General features: G+C 42.2%; 1 protein-coding gene across 1 annotated transcript; it reads left to right on the top strand.

The window, feature by feature from the left end:
* The first annotated feature begins 1121 nt into the window (after positions 1 to 1121).
* AQP11 (aquaporin 11) lies at positions 1122 to 13007 on the top strand. The gene is made up of 3 exons (XM_028516397.2): positions 1122 to 1843; positions 7689 to 7805; positions 11262 to 13007. The coding sequence occupies exons 1-3, from the start codon at positions 1225 to 1227 to the stop codon at positions 11339 to 11341; spliced, it is 816 nt and encodes a 271-aa protein (XP_028372198.1). The 5' UTR covers positions 1122 to 1224; the 3' UTR covers positions 11342 to 13007.
* Positions 13008 to 20418: the final 7411 nt, after the last annotated feature.

Genomic DNA, 20418 nt, shown 5'->3' with positions numbered 1-20418 from the left:
ACAGGAGTCTCCAGGACCGGACTCAGGATCAAAGGGCTCTTCCTCGGATTCCTTTTCGGGGCCTGGCAGTCGAGTTGTCTGGGGTGGGCCCAGGGTGGGAAACACCCACCTCCTACCTCGACCCTCCTCCCTTCCCTTGACTGATCAGACAGCCTGAATGCGGGGCTCTCTTCAGTTGGATTTGAGGATTAGTTCTCCCATCTTCTCGGTTGGGGTCTTCTCCATCAATAAACCTTCCCCCACTCTGAACTCCGACGGCTTGAATATCGGCCTTTCTTTTGCAGCATCGGCGAATGACCCTTGCACCTGCGACACGCTCACACTGTGGCGCAAAGGTCACCCCAGTACACCTCCAGGATCTCTTCGTCTTGCAAAGCTGAAACTAGACTTGGGCACTGTCAGACCCGCTCTCTCCCCTCGAGGCTCGCACGTATCGGACACTTCCTGTGTGCTGGGCTCGGGGCCGCAAACAAATCGAGGAGGGGCGTCCTGGGACCCCGAGTCTACGACGTGGGCGAAAACTAACTAGATTATCAAGGAGATCAAGTTGCAGGCCATTTTCGCTCCGGTCAAACCCTGGCTCGCTCTCCCGAGTCTACTCCCGCTACCCCTTTACCCCGCAGCGCGGCAGCTCCGCCACCTCCCGTCCTCCCAGTAGCACCATTATTAGAAAACGAGGTTGTTGGCCAAGAACGGTTTTACAGTTTTAGGACCGGGGAGGAAAACCCTCAGTTTCTTCGCTTCAACAACTGTCCGAACGCAGTGTTCGTTCACCTTCCCACTCCGCGCAGGACGAACCTGCCGCGGCCGGGCCGCGAACCCGGGCCAAGGCGCGCGGGCCGCCAGCGCATGCGCCATGGCCTCCGGGCACGCGGCGGCGCTGGGCTGGCGGTGGGGCTCGCTGCTTCTAGTGGCGGAGAGCGGGGGTCCCGGGTGCGTGCGCCTGGGTCCCGCCTGACCATTGGCCCCTGCGCCAGTGCCCTCGCAGAGCTTCCCGCGCCTCCCTCGCAGCCCCTTCTACCCTCCCCTCCTCCCGGGTCCGGCTCGGACACCTCCGCGGAGCAGGGGTGGGGGAGGAGCCCTCCTGAGTGACCGGCTCGCCAGGAGTCCACCCTCCCCGGGCCCTGGAGAGGGGGCGGGGCTGCGGGCTTAGGACTTCGGACTCCAGCCCCAGACCGCCTGCTGCCGAACTGACCCGGCAGCTCAGCGTGCAGGGGACGAGCCATGACGGCGCCGCGGGGGCTCTGGCCCGAGGTGCAGGACACCTGCACCTCGCTGGGGTTGATGCTGTCGACCGTGCTGTTCATGGCGCTGGCTCGCGTGGTCCTCCGGCGGCATATGCACAGGCCCGTGGCCCACATCTTTGTCTTGGAGTTTCTGGCCACCTTCCAGCTCTGCTGCTGCACCCATGAGCTGCAAGTGCTGAGCGAGCAAGAACCCGCGCACCCCACCTGGCCGCTGACGCTAGTCTATTTCTTCTCCCTGGTGCATGGCCTGACCCTGGTGGGCACCTCCAGCAACCCATGCGGTGTGATGATGCAGATGATGCTGGGGGACATGTCCCCTGAGATAGGGGCGATAAGGCTATTGGCTCAGCTGACTGGTGCCCTGGGCAGCAGGTACTCTATGGGCGCCCTGTGGAGCCTGGGGCTGACCAGGTATCACGTCAGCGAGAGGAGCTTCACTTGCAGGAATCCCATCCACGTCGACTTGCCCAAAGCCATCATCATAGAGGCCACCTGCTCCTTTATCTTCCACAGCGCTTTGCTGCACTTCCAGGAGGTCCGAAACAAGCTTCGTATCCACCTGCTGGCAGCACTCATCACCTTTTTGGTCTACGCAGGTTTGTTACTCCCGCAAAACACTTGGTATCTCCGGAGCCTCTAGGTTCTTTACAAGATATGGTTGGCATCCGCGAACCTCTGTGATGCCAATATTAGTATTACCATTATTCTAAACATTGCGCATCCAGTTTTTTAAGGACAGACAGGGTCGACATAAAGATCCTCCATTCAGTGCTCTTTTGAATACCCAGAAAAAGAAGCCACTTCTGTGCGGAAACTAAGATCTTCTGAGATAATGCCAAGGGTTCAAGTAGCCTACAAAGGGGTAGTTTTAATGGTAGACAGGAAGATAACTTTTCGGCTACCTCTTTCCTCAAGCCAGCCTAGTAAAGAGCCTTTTCTGACACTCGCTGAAAAATGGTCCTGACATGACTGATTACTCGTGAGAGTGGCAAGTAGAAATTATGTAGTTCCATTTCTTAGTTGTTTTCCTGAAAAATTACTTAAAGTCCTTTTTATTTCCTTAACAATTCATCTTGAGCAATAAATGAACTTTTAAGTGACCTATCAAGAAAGAAGTGTTTTAACATTAAAACTTTCTTGAAATCAAAGATACTTTTTTACAAATGAATAACTCTTGAGAAACCTGTTGATTTCTTACAATCTGTGCACTTTGAGAAGATCTCAGATGCAAAAACAAAAGTTTAATAATGAAAAGTGTCATTATAAAAGATTACAGCAAAATATCTTCATTGGGACTATATCTGAATTATAAAACATTTTGGAGGCCAGGAAATTTGTAGTAAAAGTTTATCTTCCGCCCATTCAAAGTGAAACTATGAGTAGAAGCAACCCTTAAGATAAGGATTCCCGGGGTGAGAATGAAAGACTTTCCCATCCGTTTCCCCCACTTTGGGGCTGGAACTGCTCACTCTTTCTGTGGCCGTGAGTGGAGTAAGTGGCTTAGGCAGGAGGGCAGGACATACGCACATTTGAGGAGTTGATGAATAGTTGCTTATCCAACTTTTAGGTTTTAGGTTTTGGTGAGAGCAGGAACATTCCCTGTATATGAGCAGGATCATCCCTCGCAAAAAGTTACGCCGCAGCTGGGGGTATACATTGGAGGTACACACTGGGAAGTACTCAGAAGTCACCAACATGGGTCACATCAAAATAACTGATGATGTATTTCAAGAGTATAGAACATGACTGTCCAGCAATGTTGCCACAGGTGCTTTGGGTGACCAGTAACCAAGTTTCTGATTGTGCATTTATCGGTTTAGCATTTGCACTTTGAAGTTCACATGGAGGCCAGTGATGGCATTGCCACTTATGTATTGGCTTCCCAAATTTAAAAAAGAAAGAAAAGAAAGCTGTGATTAACATAGTAGAGCTATAAAATTACTCATGCAGATTTCCAGCAAATCTTTCTTAACTTAGGTGTGGGAGGATTTAGCTCAATGAACAGTGTAAAAGAGAACTGCATTCATTTTTAAATTAATCTGATACTGAAAAAGTATGTTATTTTACACATCTAAGTAAGTTGCCTTTGTTACAGAACCCTGTTCATTTTCTTTGTAGAATTTGATACACTTGTTTTCTTATCTAATGCCTGTCTTCTTCCACCAGACAGTAAGCTTTATGAGTAGAGAGATTAAAATTGTTTTATTCATAATGTATAACCACAACTTAGCATGGTGTTACCTGGTACAAAGTAAATACTCAGTAAGGATTTTTAGAATGAGTGAATGAATTAGCAAATAGTCTATTCACTTTTCAAAATTACACAGGAAATAATATATAATGTCTACAGACTTTCAAAATAAGCATAATACTTTTTTCTAAGAAACTGTATTATTTTTGTTTCACTTCATTACTTCATTCAGGAGTTGTTTTTGTATACCCCTCAATTATGAAGAATATAAGTAAAATTATTTGTCAAAGGAGAAGGGAATTAAATTTTTCACATGTTTTCATTTTTCATACCATAACCATATGAAATAGGTGCCAATTTAAAGATGAAAACCAGATTCAAACAAAAGTCCAAAATGTTTTTTATTATACCACTTACAATAGAATGGTTAAGAGAACAGGCTTGGAGTTGGACTGTGTCCTTAGGGGAGATGCTGAATTTGGGCTTCAGTTTCCTCACCTGTAAAATGAAGAGAACTAACTATCCTATCATGAAGAATACAGTAGTGTATTCAAGTTCTTAGCATAGTGCTTGGTACAAATATTCTGATGGCTGGAAAGGGATAGCTTCCACGGTAGATCCGTTGATTGACATTCTCGCTTTTTACATGAGTCTTCTGTGATTTTAAGAGAGTCATTCTGTCAGACAATTTGATTCCCTTTAGGAGTACTGAGAAACATTAGCGCCTCAAGTTGCCAGATTTGGGGCCTAGCCTGTCACTGTGTGATTTCTCTCAGCTCACGCTGTCCTCTAAGACCCTTTGCAGTCGCCTGGCTGGACCTCTCTGCTGATGCCTGTTCTTCAACATGTGCTACGTCTTCTCCCTTCAAATGTCAATAAATAGTAACTTATTTTCCGAAGGCATTTTCTGTTAGTCCTCTGTCTGGTGCGTGATTCTTACTTTTAAATCATGTTTAATTACACAAGTAATACATGAATGTGTTCTGTCTGTAAAAAACTGAAACCCTACCAGTGAGACTAAAAGCGACTTTTGACTGCCATCCCCCAGCCTCGTCCCTCTCCTTCCCCGCCTGCCCTCCCCTACAGGGCAGTCCTCCTGCACGTGTGTGTGTCCTTTCGAACTGTTTAACGTGCATTGATTATACGTGTGGTAAGATCCTGTAGAAACCATTATGTGTGTTTGCGTTAACTGAAGAGTTTCATACCTTACTTTCTGTGGTTTGCTTTTTTTGGTAGTGGTTGTTGAATGATCTGATCTATCTTGAAAATCTATGTTAGGGAAGAGATTTCTCTCATTATTTCAAAATATTGAATGGTATTCCAAAGTAATAATAAACTAACTTACTTAGCTATATTCTCATGAATGGGCCATAGGTTTTCCCCAGTTCTTTGCTACTATAATTAAACCTTGTGTATAGGCGTGTCTGCATATAATTAAACCTGTGTACAGGCATGTTAAACCTTGTATACAAGCAGCAGTGTTTCTATAGCACAGTGGTTTTCATAGGAAACAGTCTTGCCCCCCGGGAACATTTGGCAGTGTCTGGAGACATTTTGTTGTTACAAAGGTGGGGGCGGGCTGGGGGGGGTGGGAATGGATGTGCTACTGGCACCTAGTGGGTAATGGCCAGGCATGCTGGTAAACATCCCGCAGTACGTAGGGCAGCTCCTACAACACAGACGCAGTCTAAAACGTCAAAGTCAATGCCAAAGGCAAATGTTTTGGGCTTCATTATCACAGAAGCCACTTCTGATACAGATTTCTATGTCCGTTAACTACTGCTATGTAACAAACCACCCCCCAGTCTTAAAAGGATGACAATAATGTATTTTTTTGTGATTCTCAGGGTTAGATAGAAAATTCTTCTGAGACCAGACAGCTGGTTGGTTGGTGGGGCTGGAAAAGCCCAGGTGGCCTCACTCATGTGGCTGGTAGTTGGCACCAGCCATCATCCCAGGAGCCTCAGTTCTTCACGTGGCCTCACCCCCAGCAGCACAGACCAGCGTGCTTACCCAGTCACGGCACTGTTCTAAGAGAGCAAACACTAAGGGCCGATGGGTTTACTGAGACTTGAACCTGGAACTCACACAGCATCACTCATACTCAGAATAGCGTCACTTCTGTTGCATTGTGTCTGTGCAAGTCACAAAGCCAGTCTCCGTTCAAGAGAGGAGGAACAGAATCTACCTCTCGGTAGGAGGGGCAGCTCCCACCAAGTCACACTGAGCGGAACTGGTGATGTGAGGATTCAAGGATAAAGGGATTGAAGTAGTTCAGAGTTTAGGATGGTACAAGACCAATGGATAGTGTTCTTGGACATGTTGGAAAGTCTTTGGCTTCCGAATACCAAAAGTAAACTAATTATGAGGGCAATGGTTCAGTATATTTTTATTGATAGATGCAAAAAAAATCTCAGGTCACTAATTATATTATCATAGCACATATTACATTATATTGTAAAGGTCTGTGTGAGCCCTTATCTTTCTGCCCACAGTGTGGGAACTGAACCTGGTTCACTGCTCAACATCTTCATGTCCACACAAGTTTAGTGTTTTCAGCCTATCAGGTGTGAAATCTTATGAAACCTTCGCTTAATTGCCAGTTTTACTTTGCTGCATTTTATGAAGACAATTAACATGGTGTGATCTATGTCAATATAAAATCTGCGAAGACCTTGGGCTCTCTGTCTGTGGCTCAGTCGGGCAGATGTGTGTGCCCGAGCCTCCACATGGAAGGACCACCAGAAATGTCACCATCTCAGGGATGATCTTAGGGCGTGTTCTGAGAAGCCGAACCACAGCTCTGGTGGGCACTGCTGGACGGGTGGTCCGCCCTCCTCTGCCTTTCCTGTCTTGAGGTGTAGCCAGAACTATTAACTCCTAAGTCCCACGTCAGAGGTGCCTTGGGTGCAGAGCTGGACCATGAATACCGAAAAGGCGTCAACAGTTAGAATGTATGCTTGTCGGTCATGGCTAGTCAGTCATATCTTTGTAGAACACATTTTGAAACCACTTTACTGAGGTGTCATTTCCATAGCATTCAGTTACTTCTTCAGGGTTTTCTTGACAAGTCAAAGTGGAGCCAGGGATAATGCTTTGGTCCAGAGGAACCTGGGGTGTTGCATCCATTTTTAAATACATTTTCATTTTATTTTTATTATTCATTCACTTGAATTGATCAGTGTCAAGGGCAGCCAAATCTCTATTTCATAAAACTCTGTAGAAACAATAGAGCAGATTCACTATGAATGTGCATTTTACAATAATATACAGGAAAAGCAGCGGACTAACATTCTTAATGTTCTTTGTATTTTTTTTTTGCACTGGACATGTTATAATGTGTAATCTATTTTTCTACTCTATAATATGCCAGCTGAGTCTGCAAAGAAAGATCAAAGAATAAGAATACAGTCGACCCTGCATTTGGAACCCCACAGGTTCTGAATCCATGATTCCAAGTCCATGGGGTTGAGCAACCATGGATCAAAACTCTTCTTGTTGTTGCTGTTGCACTTTATTTATGCACTCACTGGTTGATTCTTGTATGCGCCCTGACTGGGGATCAAACACTCAACCTAGGTGTATCAGGGCAGTGCTCCAGCCAGCTGAGCTACTTGGCCAGGGCAATCAAAACATTCTTAAAAATGGTTATGTTGTTGCTGACGTGCACTGTGTAGCTAGGCCTCGTGCTGGTTTGTACTAATGTTTTATCTTGTTATTCCATAAACAATAAACAATACTTACATAGCATTTACATTGTATTAGGTATTATAAGTAATCCTGAGATGATTTAAAGCAGGGATGTCCAACCCTTGACCCATGGGCTGCATGTGGCCCAGGATGGCTATGAATGTGACCCACCATAAAATTGTAAATTTACTTAAAACCCTTTTTTTGCTCATCAGTTTGCATTAGTGTTTGTGTGTTTAATGTGTGGCCCAAGACAACTCTCCCTTTAAGTGTGGCCCAGAGACACCAAAAGGCTGGACACCCCTGACTTAAAGTATATAGAAGGATGGGACTATGGGTATGTGTGTGTGTCATGTATGTTATATATAGCATATATGTTATGTGCGATTGCTATGCCATTTTATATAAGGGGCTTGAACAATTGTGGAGTTTGGTATCTGTGGGGGTCCTGGAGCCAGCCCCGCCCAGACACCCAGGGATGACTGTAACCCCTTTATTTTCAGTTACCAGAGAATGTAAGATATATGGTTTGGTATCACTCTGCTTAAACTGTATTACAGGAGGAAGTCTAACAGGAGCTATCTTTAATCCAGCTTTGGCACTTTCACTACATTTCAAGTGTTTTGATGAAGCATTTCTTCAATTTTTTATAGTATATTGGCTGGCTCCTTCTTTAGGTAAGCATATTTTCATTTAATATGATTGAAAGATATAATTTGTCTTAAAATATGATATGGAATGTCACTGTAATACATCAGTTTCTAAGGTCAGAGGGCTCAGGAAAGAGAAAATGAGAAAGCTAGTTAACATGCCCAAAATAAGTTTATCTTGTGCAGTATCCTTTAAAGCTATTTTTTTTCTTCAAAGAAACAAAATTATCTAATTAAGGATAGTCAGTTCCAAGTATGGCAACACTTTTAAAAACTCTCAGCTATGAGGGCAAAAAAAGTGAGGAGCGATTAATTCCATTAAAAAATAATCTTTTTTTGTTAAAGGAATTAGTTTTTTTCAAATTTGTGAGGTCCATATAAACTACTTTTTAGTTCATTTGACTCCTTTTGCAAACAAGCATCTCAGAAAACAATGAGTACTGGTAATGGACATAGTTTTACAATCTGTAAGATTCATTCCTATTGCTTCTATTGGGATGGGCCAAATAACACAAAAAGTTTTAAAAAATACAGTGGTACCTCAGTGCTCATCGTGAACTCATTCTGGGACTCACACTGAAACCGATGAGTCCCCAACGATGAAGCACTTTCTCCTGCGGGGAGCGCTGCGACCCTCTTTTCTCGTGAAAACATGACTTGTGACGAGTGCAGAGGCCGCATGCCGAGGTATGACTTTGACTGTCGCCATAATTTGCATTTCTTTATATAAGTTATCAGCATTTCTTGATTCTGTTTAGTCACTTGCTTTAAGCCCGATTATAATTCAAAACTACAAATGAATAGGAGGATGCCTGGCTTTCTGTTACTTCATCCTTTTTGTCCACAGTCAGCCTTTTGTTTCTCCTTGCTCGCTCCTGGTTTTTTTAAAGCGCGCGGGCGGAAGCGAACAGTGCGGCAGCCGCAGGAACAGCGGTCACACTCCGTCCGCGGCGCCCCTCGCCTCCCGCTCCTCTGTGTCATGTCCAACACGCGCGACAGGAATGCATGCGGGTGCGGCTATGACGGCTGTCAGGGAACACGAGCATTTTAAAAGGCTACTAATGGTGCCTTTTTTTTTAGTTCATCGGGTTGCTCACGTTTTCCAATAACAACTACTTTAAAGATAAATTTTCCCTATTTTTTAATAAATTAGGAGTTAAAAATGTCACTGCAGTCAGTGAAGTTAAAAAGGCCACTAATTGGGCAGGTCTAGTGACAGTTTCCATGTGAAAAAACCATGTGAAAAAGAAGTCTGATTCAACATCAAACATATATTATTAACATTATATACATACTTGTTAGCGTTCCAACAGCAATATTAACAACAGGCCATGATAATAAGGAGTTATTTCTCTCATTACTTGAAAGAACATTAAAAAGTAGGACTTTCCAAAAGAGTTTTATAAGAAATCAGAAATAAGGACATTCTCTGTAAAAGGACTGTGACATTTTACTTTAAACATGTACTGAAGCCCCATCACTCAGTGACTTCTTCCTGAAGAGTATTCTGGAGAAAAAGTCTCATGACAGATAAAAAAAGAAGCAATCACCTCCATCCCCTTTAGAAAGTAGACAGGAGAAGGAAAACAGACTGTATTCCGTCATGTTAGTGCAGTCCAGAGCGGGAGGTGCAACCATTTATGGCCATTACCAAAACAATCCAAACAAAAAACAAATGCACTTTTATTCTTCTTTGCTTCCTATTTAGGGAATCTTTTAAAAATGGAATTGGGGAATCAACTTTTTTTGTAATTGGTATGGCCCAACTTAGCTTGTTGAAAACAAGCATCCAAAGATTCTTAGTTGGCTTAAAGACGTCCCAGCTTTTTTCTAAGTACACTCAACATAAAATTCCTGTTGTAGCTTTTGGTTTAAAGAGGCATGTTCCTGTATTTTTCCAAGACACTCATTAATGATAAACAGTACATGAATCCTTCCACGTATGTGGGAAAAAAAGACGTGAATAAATGGCAGTTCTAAGAATACTGAATTCCAGCTTACCATGAATCTGGCATACACTGAAGTTACATTCTACACTGAAATTACATTCCACACTGAACTTACATTCCCACTGGGAAAAGAAAATGGCCTCAAATGAAATAAGATCACAGTTAAACTCTAAGAAGGACGGGAAACATAAGAAGTCATATTTTCACCAAGTTACTGAGAGGGCAAGCCAGAGCAAACAGAGCCCCGTTAACACCAACACCACCTCCGGCAGCACGATGGGGGGGTGGGGGTGGGGGGGGCGGGGGGCAGGAGATGGAAACAGACGGGGTCCCTGCACAGCGATATCTTCCTTCCTCTCCTCACCAAGCAGGGGCACACTGTTCTGGGAAACCACAGACCCTGTTCTTTTTTGTTTCTCTCTGCAGCAGACATTGTAATCCCTTTAATGACCCCTGCCACCTCCCCCAAATTAATTTAAAATGTTATAAATACGACTATAACACTGTATATAAAAGTAATTCTCTACACATTTTATAGAATGAAAATTAGCAAACTATAATGCTCATGTGAAATAGAAATTCCATTTTAGGAAAACGTTTGAAATGTAGTATCTTATTTTCTAGCTCTGACTTCATAAAGAAAATGTCAAATTTGGAGGATCAGTTAACAGGGATGGTTTCTGACTTTTGTTTCATTTCAAGCCTTTGATTGCAAACAGACTCATCTTTTTAAAACGTTAAGCTACCCAAATGCTAGTTAAACCTTAAAGTTTCGTGTTGTTACCGAACAAGAGTAAATATCAAGCCTGCACGTGACAAAAAACTCATTCTTAATCCTAGTTTAAACTGATCTAGAACTTTAAACCCAAGTACGTTAAGATGAACACATGAACTACTGGAGACTTTTGGAGGCCCCCCTTTCAAGACAGCGATTTGGGCCCCGTGGCCCCCTGGACGCAGCCCTGGCTCCCACCGACCGCTCAGCCAGAACCTCCGTGCCAGACTTGTCTGCTGTGACCTCAAAATGAAGACTTACTAATATGTGGGGTTTTTTACATATATAAGTTTTAAAATTTCAGCATTAACCGAAATTCTATTTTATGTATTTTGCTTGATATAGTTTTAAAAGTCATTAATGGTTAAAATTGATAGAAAAAAATGAGACGAGATAAAGTAATCTAACATCCTGTTCTTTTTGAGCATCCCAAGTGAAAACGCAGGAGTGCCTTCAGCTGTGCCGTTCTCCCAGGGCGAGCCCAGCACCGAGGGTGCTGCCATTTTAAAGAAGAGCAGAGGGAGGCCCGAGCTGCTCACTCTGCAAGCCTGTAACAGAGCCAGAACTGGAACTCCAAATATTCCAGTTTTGTTTACCCTATAAATAAATGTTTAGATCTTACTGGTTTTACAAAGTACATACAGTTTTTAAGGATTCATGGTTGAAGAAAAATAATGTGAGAATATTAGATTTAGAAAATACCTACATTCTGTGTAGGATTGATGTCACTAATTTTATTTTATTGTATTTATCTTTCAGGTATATTGTCCATGATTTTGATGTTCAGCTTTTTCCTTCCATGGCTGCATAACAACCATACGACTGATAAAAAGGAATAACTATTCCAAAGGATTCGGACTAAATGACAGGACAGTCCAGCTGGACATGATGAAGATTTTGTCACCTCATAGTCAACACACTGGCTGCACTGCAGTGGAACTGCTGGCCTCCTTTGAGGAAGCTGCCTTAGTTCTCATCACTGGGACTTAAAAAAATTACTGTGCAAACGAGGTACCCCGTGTTTCTCAGTTAAGACTTGTTCTTTCAAGTATGTATTCAGTGCTGCTAGAAAAGGCCCACTACATTAAATATAAATCTCAAGTGATAATTGTCCATTTTGATGAGGAAAAAAGTGAGCACAGGGTGAGAAGGGAAAGCAAGGTGGTGGCAGGCCCAAAGAGAGAGTGTGTACACCAAGCGTCTGAGTGAAGAGGATTTTTAACCAAAGTGCAATGAGCTGCGTTCATAGAGCTGGAGAGACGCCACTACCCAGCCAGCACCTCACACCGCGGAACCGGTGTTGCCTTTCAATAGGAAAGTTGCTTTTGGAAGTAGATTATATATCTATTCACACTCAGGGGGTTTCCTACATTTTAAATATATTCTAATCTAAAATATTTTAAGTAGAGAGACTCCCTAGCTTTAGGCAAGCTGTTACTCTTTATTAGGATATAATCGAACAAAGCACCCACACAAAGTCAAGAGGTAAGCTTTTCACACTTATTTGATCCTAATCAAAGTAGGTGGGGCATGTATTTTTAATCTGCTCTACAGATAAGGAAACTAAATCCAGGGGGTCGCTGCCCTGCCCAAGGTCAAATGCAGCCAAATACCGTCTTTAGGACTTCTACTTCAATATAAAAAGTGTTCTCCATCTTCAGTATGACTACAGGGAAATTGAAGATTTTGAAGAAACATTAAATACTTCATAATGTTAAAATTTGTTTAGGAATTAGCTTTTTTTTTTAAGGCTTAAAGAACCTTTAAATTTCCTCTATTAGAGCTCTCCTTTATTGTACGAGGTCTACTTTATTAAACGTCCAGGCCATGAGTTAGGTGTGTTTCTCTCCAAAGACAATTCCATTATCAGGATTAGAATTGAAGTAAAAAAATAGGGGGTGAAATAAAATCTGTCTGAGCAATAATCAATTAAGCAAGTGATAAGCTGCCAGGTAATTTAAGTGCAGCTTGGCGATCAGCTTCTAGATAGTTCCTCTTCTTACACCTGCAGACAGAACTGTGTGGGAGGCTGCCCGCCAGGCAGCCCGTCAGTCCGCCGGTGCTGGACTCCCAGACGCACACCGCGGCAGCGCCTGCTCTAAACGCAGAGTTCATGAAATTGTGACTGTGGCTGAATGCAGTCTCTGACATGTTTTATTTAAAACATAAAAAGCGAGTATTTTAAGTCTTTTTCCCATAAAAATCCAGTTTTTCTTGCAAAAGATCAAAAGATCTAGCAATACTAGGCCTACATTCTGCCATGGGAACAACAGAAAGTGGTCATTCCCTTTAAAGTGGTCCCTTCGGCCCTGGCCTGCGGTTGGTTGGGTGTCATCCAGCAAAGCGAAATGTCACTGGTTCAATTCCTGGTCAGGGCACCTGCCTGGGTTGTGGGTTTGGCTCCCTGTCAGGTGTGAGCAAGAGGCAAATTATCAGTGTTTCTCTCACATTGATGTTCCTCTGCTTCTTTTTCTATCCCTTCCCCTTTCTCTAAAAAATATTTTTTTAAAATTAAAATAAAACGGTCCCTTTGCCACTCTCATTTTACCTGTTTCATGGCTGTTTTTCTTAGACTTTTTAAAAACGCACGTCTCTATCATGAGGACTCTGTGGCTTAAGAAAAATGAGTATTAATTTGTGAAAACACCCAGCCCTCTAAACTACACTTGTCAGAATTTCAGTTGGTGACTTCTGATGACACTGCTTTTCCTGAATCCCTCTCAAACGGTAGCATTTTCCTCTCCCACGCCTGACACTACTGGGCATGGAGGTGGAACAGGTTCCTTGCTCCTCGTTGCTGCTTCCCAACTATCCTCTTCTGCTCCCTAGTAAAAACTTGTTATCAGACCGTGGCATTGGCAACCTGGGTACTTCTTGCAGTTGTCGACCGTATAGTCCCCTCCATTCCCCTCGTTCTTGTAAGAACTTAGTTCCTGTCTTACTCTCAGTCTCTGCAACACTACTGCCGTTTCAGTTCTCGGTGATTTTAATACCTGTACAGATGATGCTTCCAGGGTCTTGGCTTCTCAGTATGTTGGCCACACTGAAAGACTCAATAATTTTTTCTATTGTCTTAGCTACAACTTTGGTCATAACCTTGAACTTGTCATTACTAATGACTCAGACTCTTCTATGATCTCACCCCACTCTCCAACACTAACCCCCCTTTCCAGCTCAAGGACACTCTCACCAAGAAGTCCTTGACCCCCAGGGGGACTTTTGTCTACTGACACCACCTCTTTTTCACTCCTCTCACTCCTCTCAAGTATTCTCTTCTCCTTAAGCAGCTTAAATTACACACCTGCATACAATCTGAACTTCCTTGTTCCTCTATTCATCACAGTCAGATGGCTTAGCCATATTTCTCCTTGGTTGTCCAATACTGTAAGTTGATACATCTGTACATGCAGCTCTACTTAATTCAGACTGCGCGGCTTACCCATTCCATTGATGGATACTCTAGTTACTCACTAGGAAAGCATTACACCGACAAATATTCTTGTGCATGTCTCCTTGTGTGTGTGTGTGTCTCCCTAGGGAGGTAGGCTCCCACACCTTTCATTCCGGCCTGCTCACATAGTTTGGTCCCAAACATCCACTTACTCTTGCCCAGATTTCTGCAATAACTTTGTTTCTATTGCCTGAGTGACCCTATTAAAATAATCAAGTCATGCCACAGCTTCCTATTTCAGACAGAAAGCATGTATTCTTCCAGTTAACTATTATAAAACTGGAGGTAATTGGTGGTACAAATTATTAATGTGTTGGAGAAAATTGCATGTGAACCAGTGGGACTTCTGGGTTATCAAGACACCACTGCCCTACTTAGCAATTGTTTGTGAACTAGTTCACATTATTTAAGAACATGCTGTAGCAGGCCCTGACCAGGCAGCTCAGTTGGTTAGTGCATCATCCCAATACGCTAAGGTTGTGGGTTCAATCCTCAGTCAGGGCACGAAGAAGCAACCAGTGAATACATAACTGGAACAAATCAATTAATCTCTTTCTCTCTCTACAAAATCAATTAAAAAGAAAATATGCTGTAGCAAAACTGTACTTGAATGCTAGAGCTACACTTTAATAACTACACTTTAAATCATCATATATAATGAATAACTTTCTTTCCTTCTAAAAGTGTACAAGATTCCGCAACTTACTGTGGAAATATTTTTTAGTTTAAGCACATGTTCAGATAATTATTCTGTAGCTTTACTACAACTACAATATAAGTCCTGGATTCTAGGCTTCTGTTGCTGTAGTAGCTTCTTAACTAGTCTCTTTGCCTTTAGTCTTCCTCCTTGACATTCTACATACCCAAGGTGTCCAGGCTGGTTTCCTGACCTACCACTTCAGTCCCCACACAGGAACCTGCAATGGCTCCCACAATACCACCCCCAGCCCCCACTACAGCACTTAATACTCTAAAATTGCCTGCTTCCTAGCTTGAATGCTTTGAAGCAAGGACTGCTTCTTTTTAATCTGTATACCCACCAGCAAATAACAGGCACTCAAAATGAATTAAAAGCCCCTTACAGATGCAAAATACAGTACTCCCCACTCCTTCACAATTTCCTCCCACAGTAGCTAGTCAGGCTCCTCAATGTGCCCTTGCTACCACACTCACAGTTGTCCTAAATCCGCGCTTACTCTAGCCTCTGAGACATTCTTTTACCATCAAAGGTGGCAAGTCTCAAACTGCAAAATCAACTTTAAAAGATTAAAAACAAGCAAATTTCAAATGCCCAAATGTTAGTTAAACTAGTTAACAGAAGTGTGTACATGTTAACAGTCCAAAAGTAAGTCTCTCCTCTTGAAGATGATTATGACCTTGGAGATTATGAAATGAATGATTTCTGAACAGAAAAAGCAAAGACAGATTGATACATATGATGATATTATTAAACCCCACGCTTCTACAAGACATCAAACAAAATGAAAGGACAGTTCACGGACTAGGAGGTTAGTATCCAGAATACAGTATAAAGGAAGATCAGTAAGAGAAAGAACTACTTAAAAAAGTCAAATGTACAAAGCAGGATGGTGTTCAGTCTCACTAGGAACATGGCAACTGTCATCATGATGAAATACTCTCTTCATATTCATCAGATTGGCAGAAATTAAGATATCTGGAAAAACCAAAACCTGGCGAGGATATAAAGAGGCAATGAATATTATTCCCTAATGGAGGAAGTGTAAATTGTCACAATCTTTTCAGAGACCAGTTGAGCAAAATCTAGCAAAATTAAAGGTTTACATAAGCATTTTAAATGACGTTTTGTTTGTGGTCCTGAAGGGAAACATAATTTTTTTAAAGAATTTATTTATTTAATTTTAGACAGAGGAAGGCAGGGAGAGAGGGAGAGAAACATCAATATGCGGTTGCCTCTCACGTGCCTCCTACTGGGTACCGGGCCTACAAGGCAGGCATGTGCCTTGGCTGGGAATCAAACCAGTGACCCTTTAGTTTGCAGGCTGGTGCTCAATCCAGAGCCATACCAGCCAGGATGGGAAACATACTTTTATCACAGGTGTGATGAATGTAAGCTACTACGAAAGAAATGCGCACCTGTGCATAAGACACCTGTGAGACGTTCACCGCAGCGTTGCTTTAATAACAAGTAACGGGAGCCTTGAATGCCCATCTGGAAGATGGATGAGCTGTGCTGTGGAGCAGCCTGTACCAACTTGGATAAAACTCTCAAGAAACAGGATTCCACCAATAAAAGGCTAAAAACATGGAACCCAATTCCATAGTGTTCATAGGATACATACATATGTGGCAAAAATACAAACCAAATTTATGATCAATACCAAATCTGGGCTAGCGGTGACCTCTGAAGAGGAAGAGACTGGGATGGGGCAACACGAAAAGGGAGCTTCGGTTGTATTTCTATAGTTTTATTTCCCTACTGCGTGTGAAGTATGTGGGCATGTGTTTAATACCAAAAATATTTCAGAACACATAAAAATAAGTCATGATAAACTTTTCCTTTACCTGATTTAGCTACAGTTTTGCATTTCAACAATGATAATTATAACTTTTTTAATTCTTTGAAACTCTTATGATATATATAGCCCCATTTCCTATTCTTCAGGTTAAAAAAAAAAAAGGAGAGACACACCACTGGGGAAGTACTAGTTTTCTAGTGCGGCTGTAGCAAAGTACCACAAACTGGGTGGTTTGGCGCAACAGAAGGAATATTGTCTCTCAGGTGCAGAGGCCAGAAGTCCAAGACCAAGGCGTCGGCAGGCCCAGGCTCCCTCTAAAAGTACATCTGTCCTGGGCCTCTCTCCTGGCTGCCGGTGGCATCAGGCATTCCTCGGCTTATAGACATGTTACTACAATCTTCCACCTTCACAGGACCTTTGCTTGGTTCCTTTCCGCCCACTTCCAAATTCTCCCTTCTTATAAGGACACCAGCCATCTTGCATTAGGGACCATCCCAATGATTTCATTTTAATTTGTCTGCCTCTGTAAAGACCCTATTTCCAAATAAGGTCACATTCTGAGGTGCTGACGTTAGGACTTTAACATCTTTTGGGGGAGACACAATTCAACCCACAGAAGGGAGAAAAGAACCATCTCCCTCCTTCCTATCTCCCACTTCTCCCAGAAACTTTATTTTCCTACGTTCTTCCAGAGCTGTTTTAAGTGTTCGCAAGTACACGATACAGACAATCCCCACTGTAACCTCCAGCCCCAGATCCTCTATCTTTGCATCTTGATTTTTTTCATTTACTGTATCTTGGAGTTTCTTTAGTATTGGCACCCAATTGTTTTTAAGGAGTAGCTTTCCACTGTACGCAGGTACTGTAAATTGACCCATGCCTTATTATAACACTGAGGATGTTTTCAGTCTTTTGCTTTTATAAATAAAATTGCAATTAATATCCTTACAAATATCTTTTCTTAATGTGCAAATTTATCTATAGGATAAATTCCTCCAAGTGGATTTTCTAAGTCAAAGATCATGTGCATTTTAAATTTTGACAATGTGTCCTTCAGTTTTTATTAAAACCTCTTAACTTTTATTATATACAGATCCAATTTAATCAAGTTCTTTTTTAAGATCTGGGGTTGCAGTAGACAGCTGTAAACTTTTGCAAGCCAGCATCCAAGCATCCTTCCTATTTGAGAATCTGGGCAGGGGGGCACTGCCCTCCCACTACTGGCTGATGGGGCCAGACACGGCGCCAACCAGGACTCTGGTGACTCAGAGACATGGGGACAATTAAGACATGTTTAACAGCAACAGAGGATCATAACATCTTACGTAAACCACTCCTAGTTGCTAACCTTTGTACAAGCCGGTTTATTTCAGCTTTCCAGTCCATTTGTGAGCTACCAGCTGGGCTTCTTAATAAATGTTTTCTGCTTAAATTAACCAGATTTGATTTACAACCAGAATTTGGACTGATAATTTTGGCCATACCTTTATGAACATAAATGCTCCACTAACCTCATATTTGCACCATACACTATAAAGGCCTAGACTGCTGTATTTTGGGAATGTGTATTTGCTTGTCTTCATAATTCTATCAGCTATTTACTGCTGTTACCGATATGCCTGACACAACCACTCCTTCCTCCTTTTCCAACCTGTTGCGTGCCTGGAGACTCAGATGCCCGAGTACACTGGACCTGTGTGCAGAGCAGGGAGACCTGCAGTGAAGCCCTGAAGGTCCTGTGAGAAAAATGTAGATTTCATCACACCTATTTTAATTGCTCAGTGGGCTTTTAAATTTCAGCCTTCTCAGATAGGATCTAAGAGGTGAGTTCATGTTACTGTAGCATCTTCTTTCTGTTATGAAGAGTAATTACTACTGATAATAACTAACGTTTACCGACCCTTTCCTAGTACAGGGTGGGCTGTATCAGATGTTAGGATTCCTCTGCTGCTGTCGGACTGAGTGTATCAGTGATTCCTATGATCTTCAAGATAATAAAAGAATTAGCCTGTTTATAGTTTTTTAACTGAATTTATTGGGGTGACATTGATTAATAAAATTATATAGGTTTCAGGTGCACAATTTTGTACTTCATTACCTATACATTGTACTGAGTGTTCACCACCCCAAGCCAAGTCTCTGCCCATCACCATTTACTCCCCCTTTACCACCTTCTACCTCCCCAACCCCACCTTCCCTCTCCTCATCACCATACCGTCCTCTCTGAGGGTTTTCTTCACTTAATTCCTTCACTTTTTTCACCCAGCCCCAACCCCCTTCCCCTTTGACAGCTGCCTGTGCACACTTATATTTAGCCTTCTTATCCCCAGATTATATATCTCTATTTTATCTTCCTAAAATTATATTAAAAAACAAAAAATAATTGTTAAAAAACAGTGAACAAAATCTGTTTGCTGCTCTCCTGAAAGGTTTTCTGACTTCTCATATAAAATTATGAACGCCTCTAAATTACTTATTGGTTTTATTTATGCATACGTGAGCAGACAGAGTGAAATGCTAGCAAAAATGTTTCTGTAACCTGGTCAGTGTGGCTCATTTGGTTGGACTGTTGGTCCACAAACCAAAAGATCGTGGGTTTGATTCCCAGTCAGGGCACATGCCTGGGTTGCAGGTTCAGTCCCTGGTCAGGGCACGTACGAGAGGCAACCATTCGATGTTTCTCTCCCTCCCTTTAAAATCAATAAGCATATTATTGGATGAGGATAAAAACAATAAAAAAATGTTTCCATTTCAGCTTCTTTGGCGAGAGACGACAATAATTCTATTAGAATCCTCATAGGGGATTGGCTTAGAATTCAATTACTATATATTAGCTACAGAAGACAGGTACCAGATGTAGGTTTGCCCATTCTATAAATACTTTTAAAAGTAGGATTTGCATGAGAATTAGCTATACAGTCGTGCCACTATCTGAAATCCTGCAGCTAAACCAAATGCTATCTGAACATCTCTTTGAATAATGAATAATCACACTTGCGTTTTTATAAAAGAACCATATATTATGATCACCTGTGCATAATTTCTCTTTAATACTGGCAAAGATCCTAACAAAATCTCAAAATACATAATCTACAAAGATTTAAACAAGCTTACTGGGAAAGTATCACTATCTGACAAACTGAGCTGAGCGAGGAGGAAACCCACCAGGATCCTATTTTAATGAATACACTTAAACAACAATAGAATCTAGAACAGATGACCGCTAACCCTAGCCTCTGGGGATATTTTAGATGGCTCACGTTACGCATGGGAAACATCTGTGCCTTTCTTTAAATTTTTTCTACATCAAGAAATAAAACAACTCTAGCAACTCTAAAATTAAGCTCAAATAGAATCAAGATATGTTGGCTTGCCGATCATTATGAATTTACTTTTTAAGTCTGAGCTAATCTCTTTTTCCTACCTTCTCCTGTTTTCTCAAGAGCTATGATTACAACTGACTATTATTACAGAATGTTAAAGCTGAATCTCTGAAAGCCATTTAGTCTAGGCCCCATGTTTTACAGACGAGGAAACAGGTCCTGAGAGGTTAAGCATCCTGACTGCAAGCCAGGAGACGCTCGGCCTCCTGCATCTCAGCTGAGTACATTATCCACAACACCAGGCTGACCACAGCAGTGCCTACAGGAAACACAGTGCACGGAATCTTCTTGACATTCTGTTCATATGTTACCAGAGCACTTCATGTTTCACTGACACTTAGGATTACAAGTCTGTAAGCATGACTTTAAGAAGGAACTCAAGTAGAAATTCTAAGATCAGCCCATGAGAACACTCTGCCTGCTTACTGGAATAGACAAATGTCTAGGGCACAATGAGTGCTGCTGGACTTGCAGCAGAGAAATTTAGGAACTTCCTGTGCTGTCCACTGAAATTTTAACTGTGAAAACCCAGCAGTAAAGAGATTTGCTTCCTTTCAGCTGCTGGCAGATGATAAGGCTTAACA

Source organism: Phyllostomus discolor, chromosome 6 (assembly GCF_004126475.2).
Source record: "Phyllostomus discolor isolate MPI-MPIP mPhyDis1 chromosome 6, mPhyDis1.pri.v3, whole genome shotgun sequence".
Classification (NCBI taxonomy): Eukaryota; Metazoa; Chordata; class Mammalia; order Chiroptera; family Phyllostomidae; genus Phyllostomus; species Phyllostomus discolor.
Note: the sequence above shows the minus strand (reverse complement) of the source record. Positions and strands in the feature narration are given on the sequence as shown.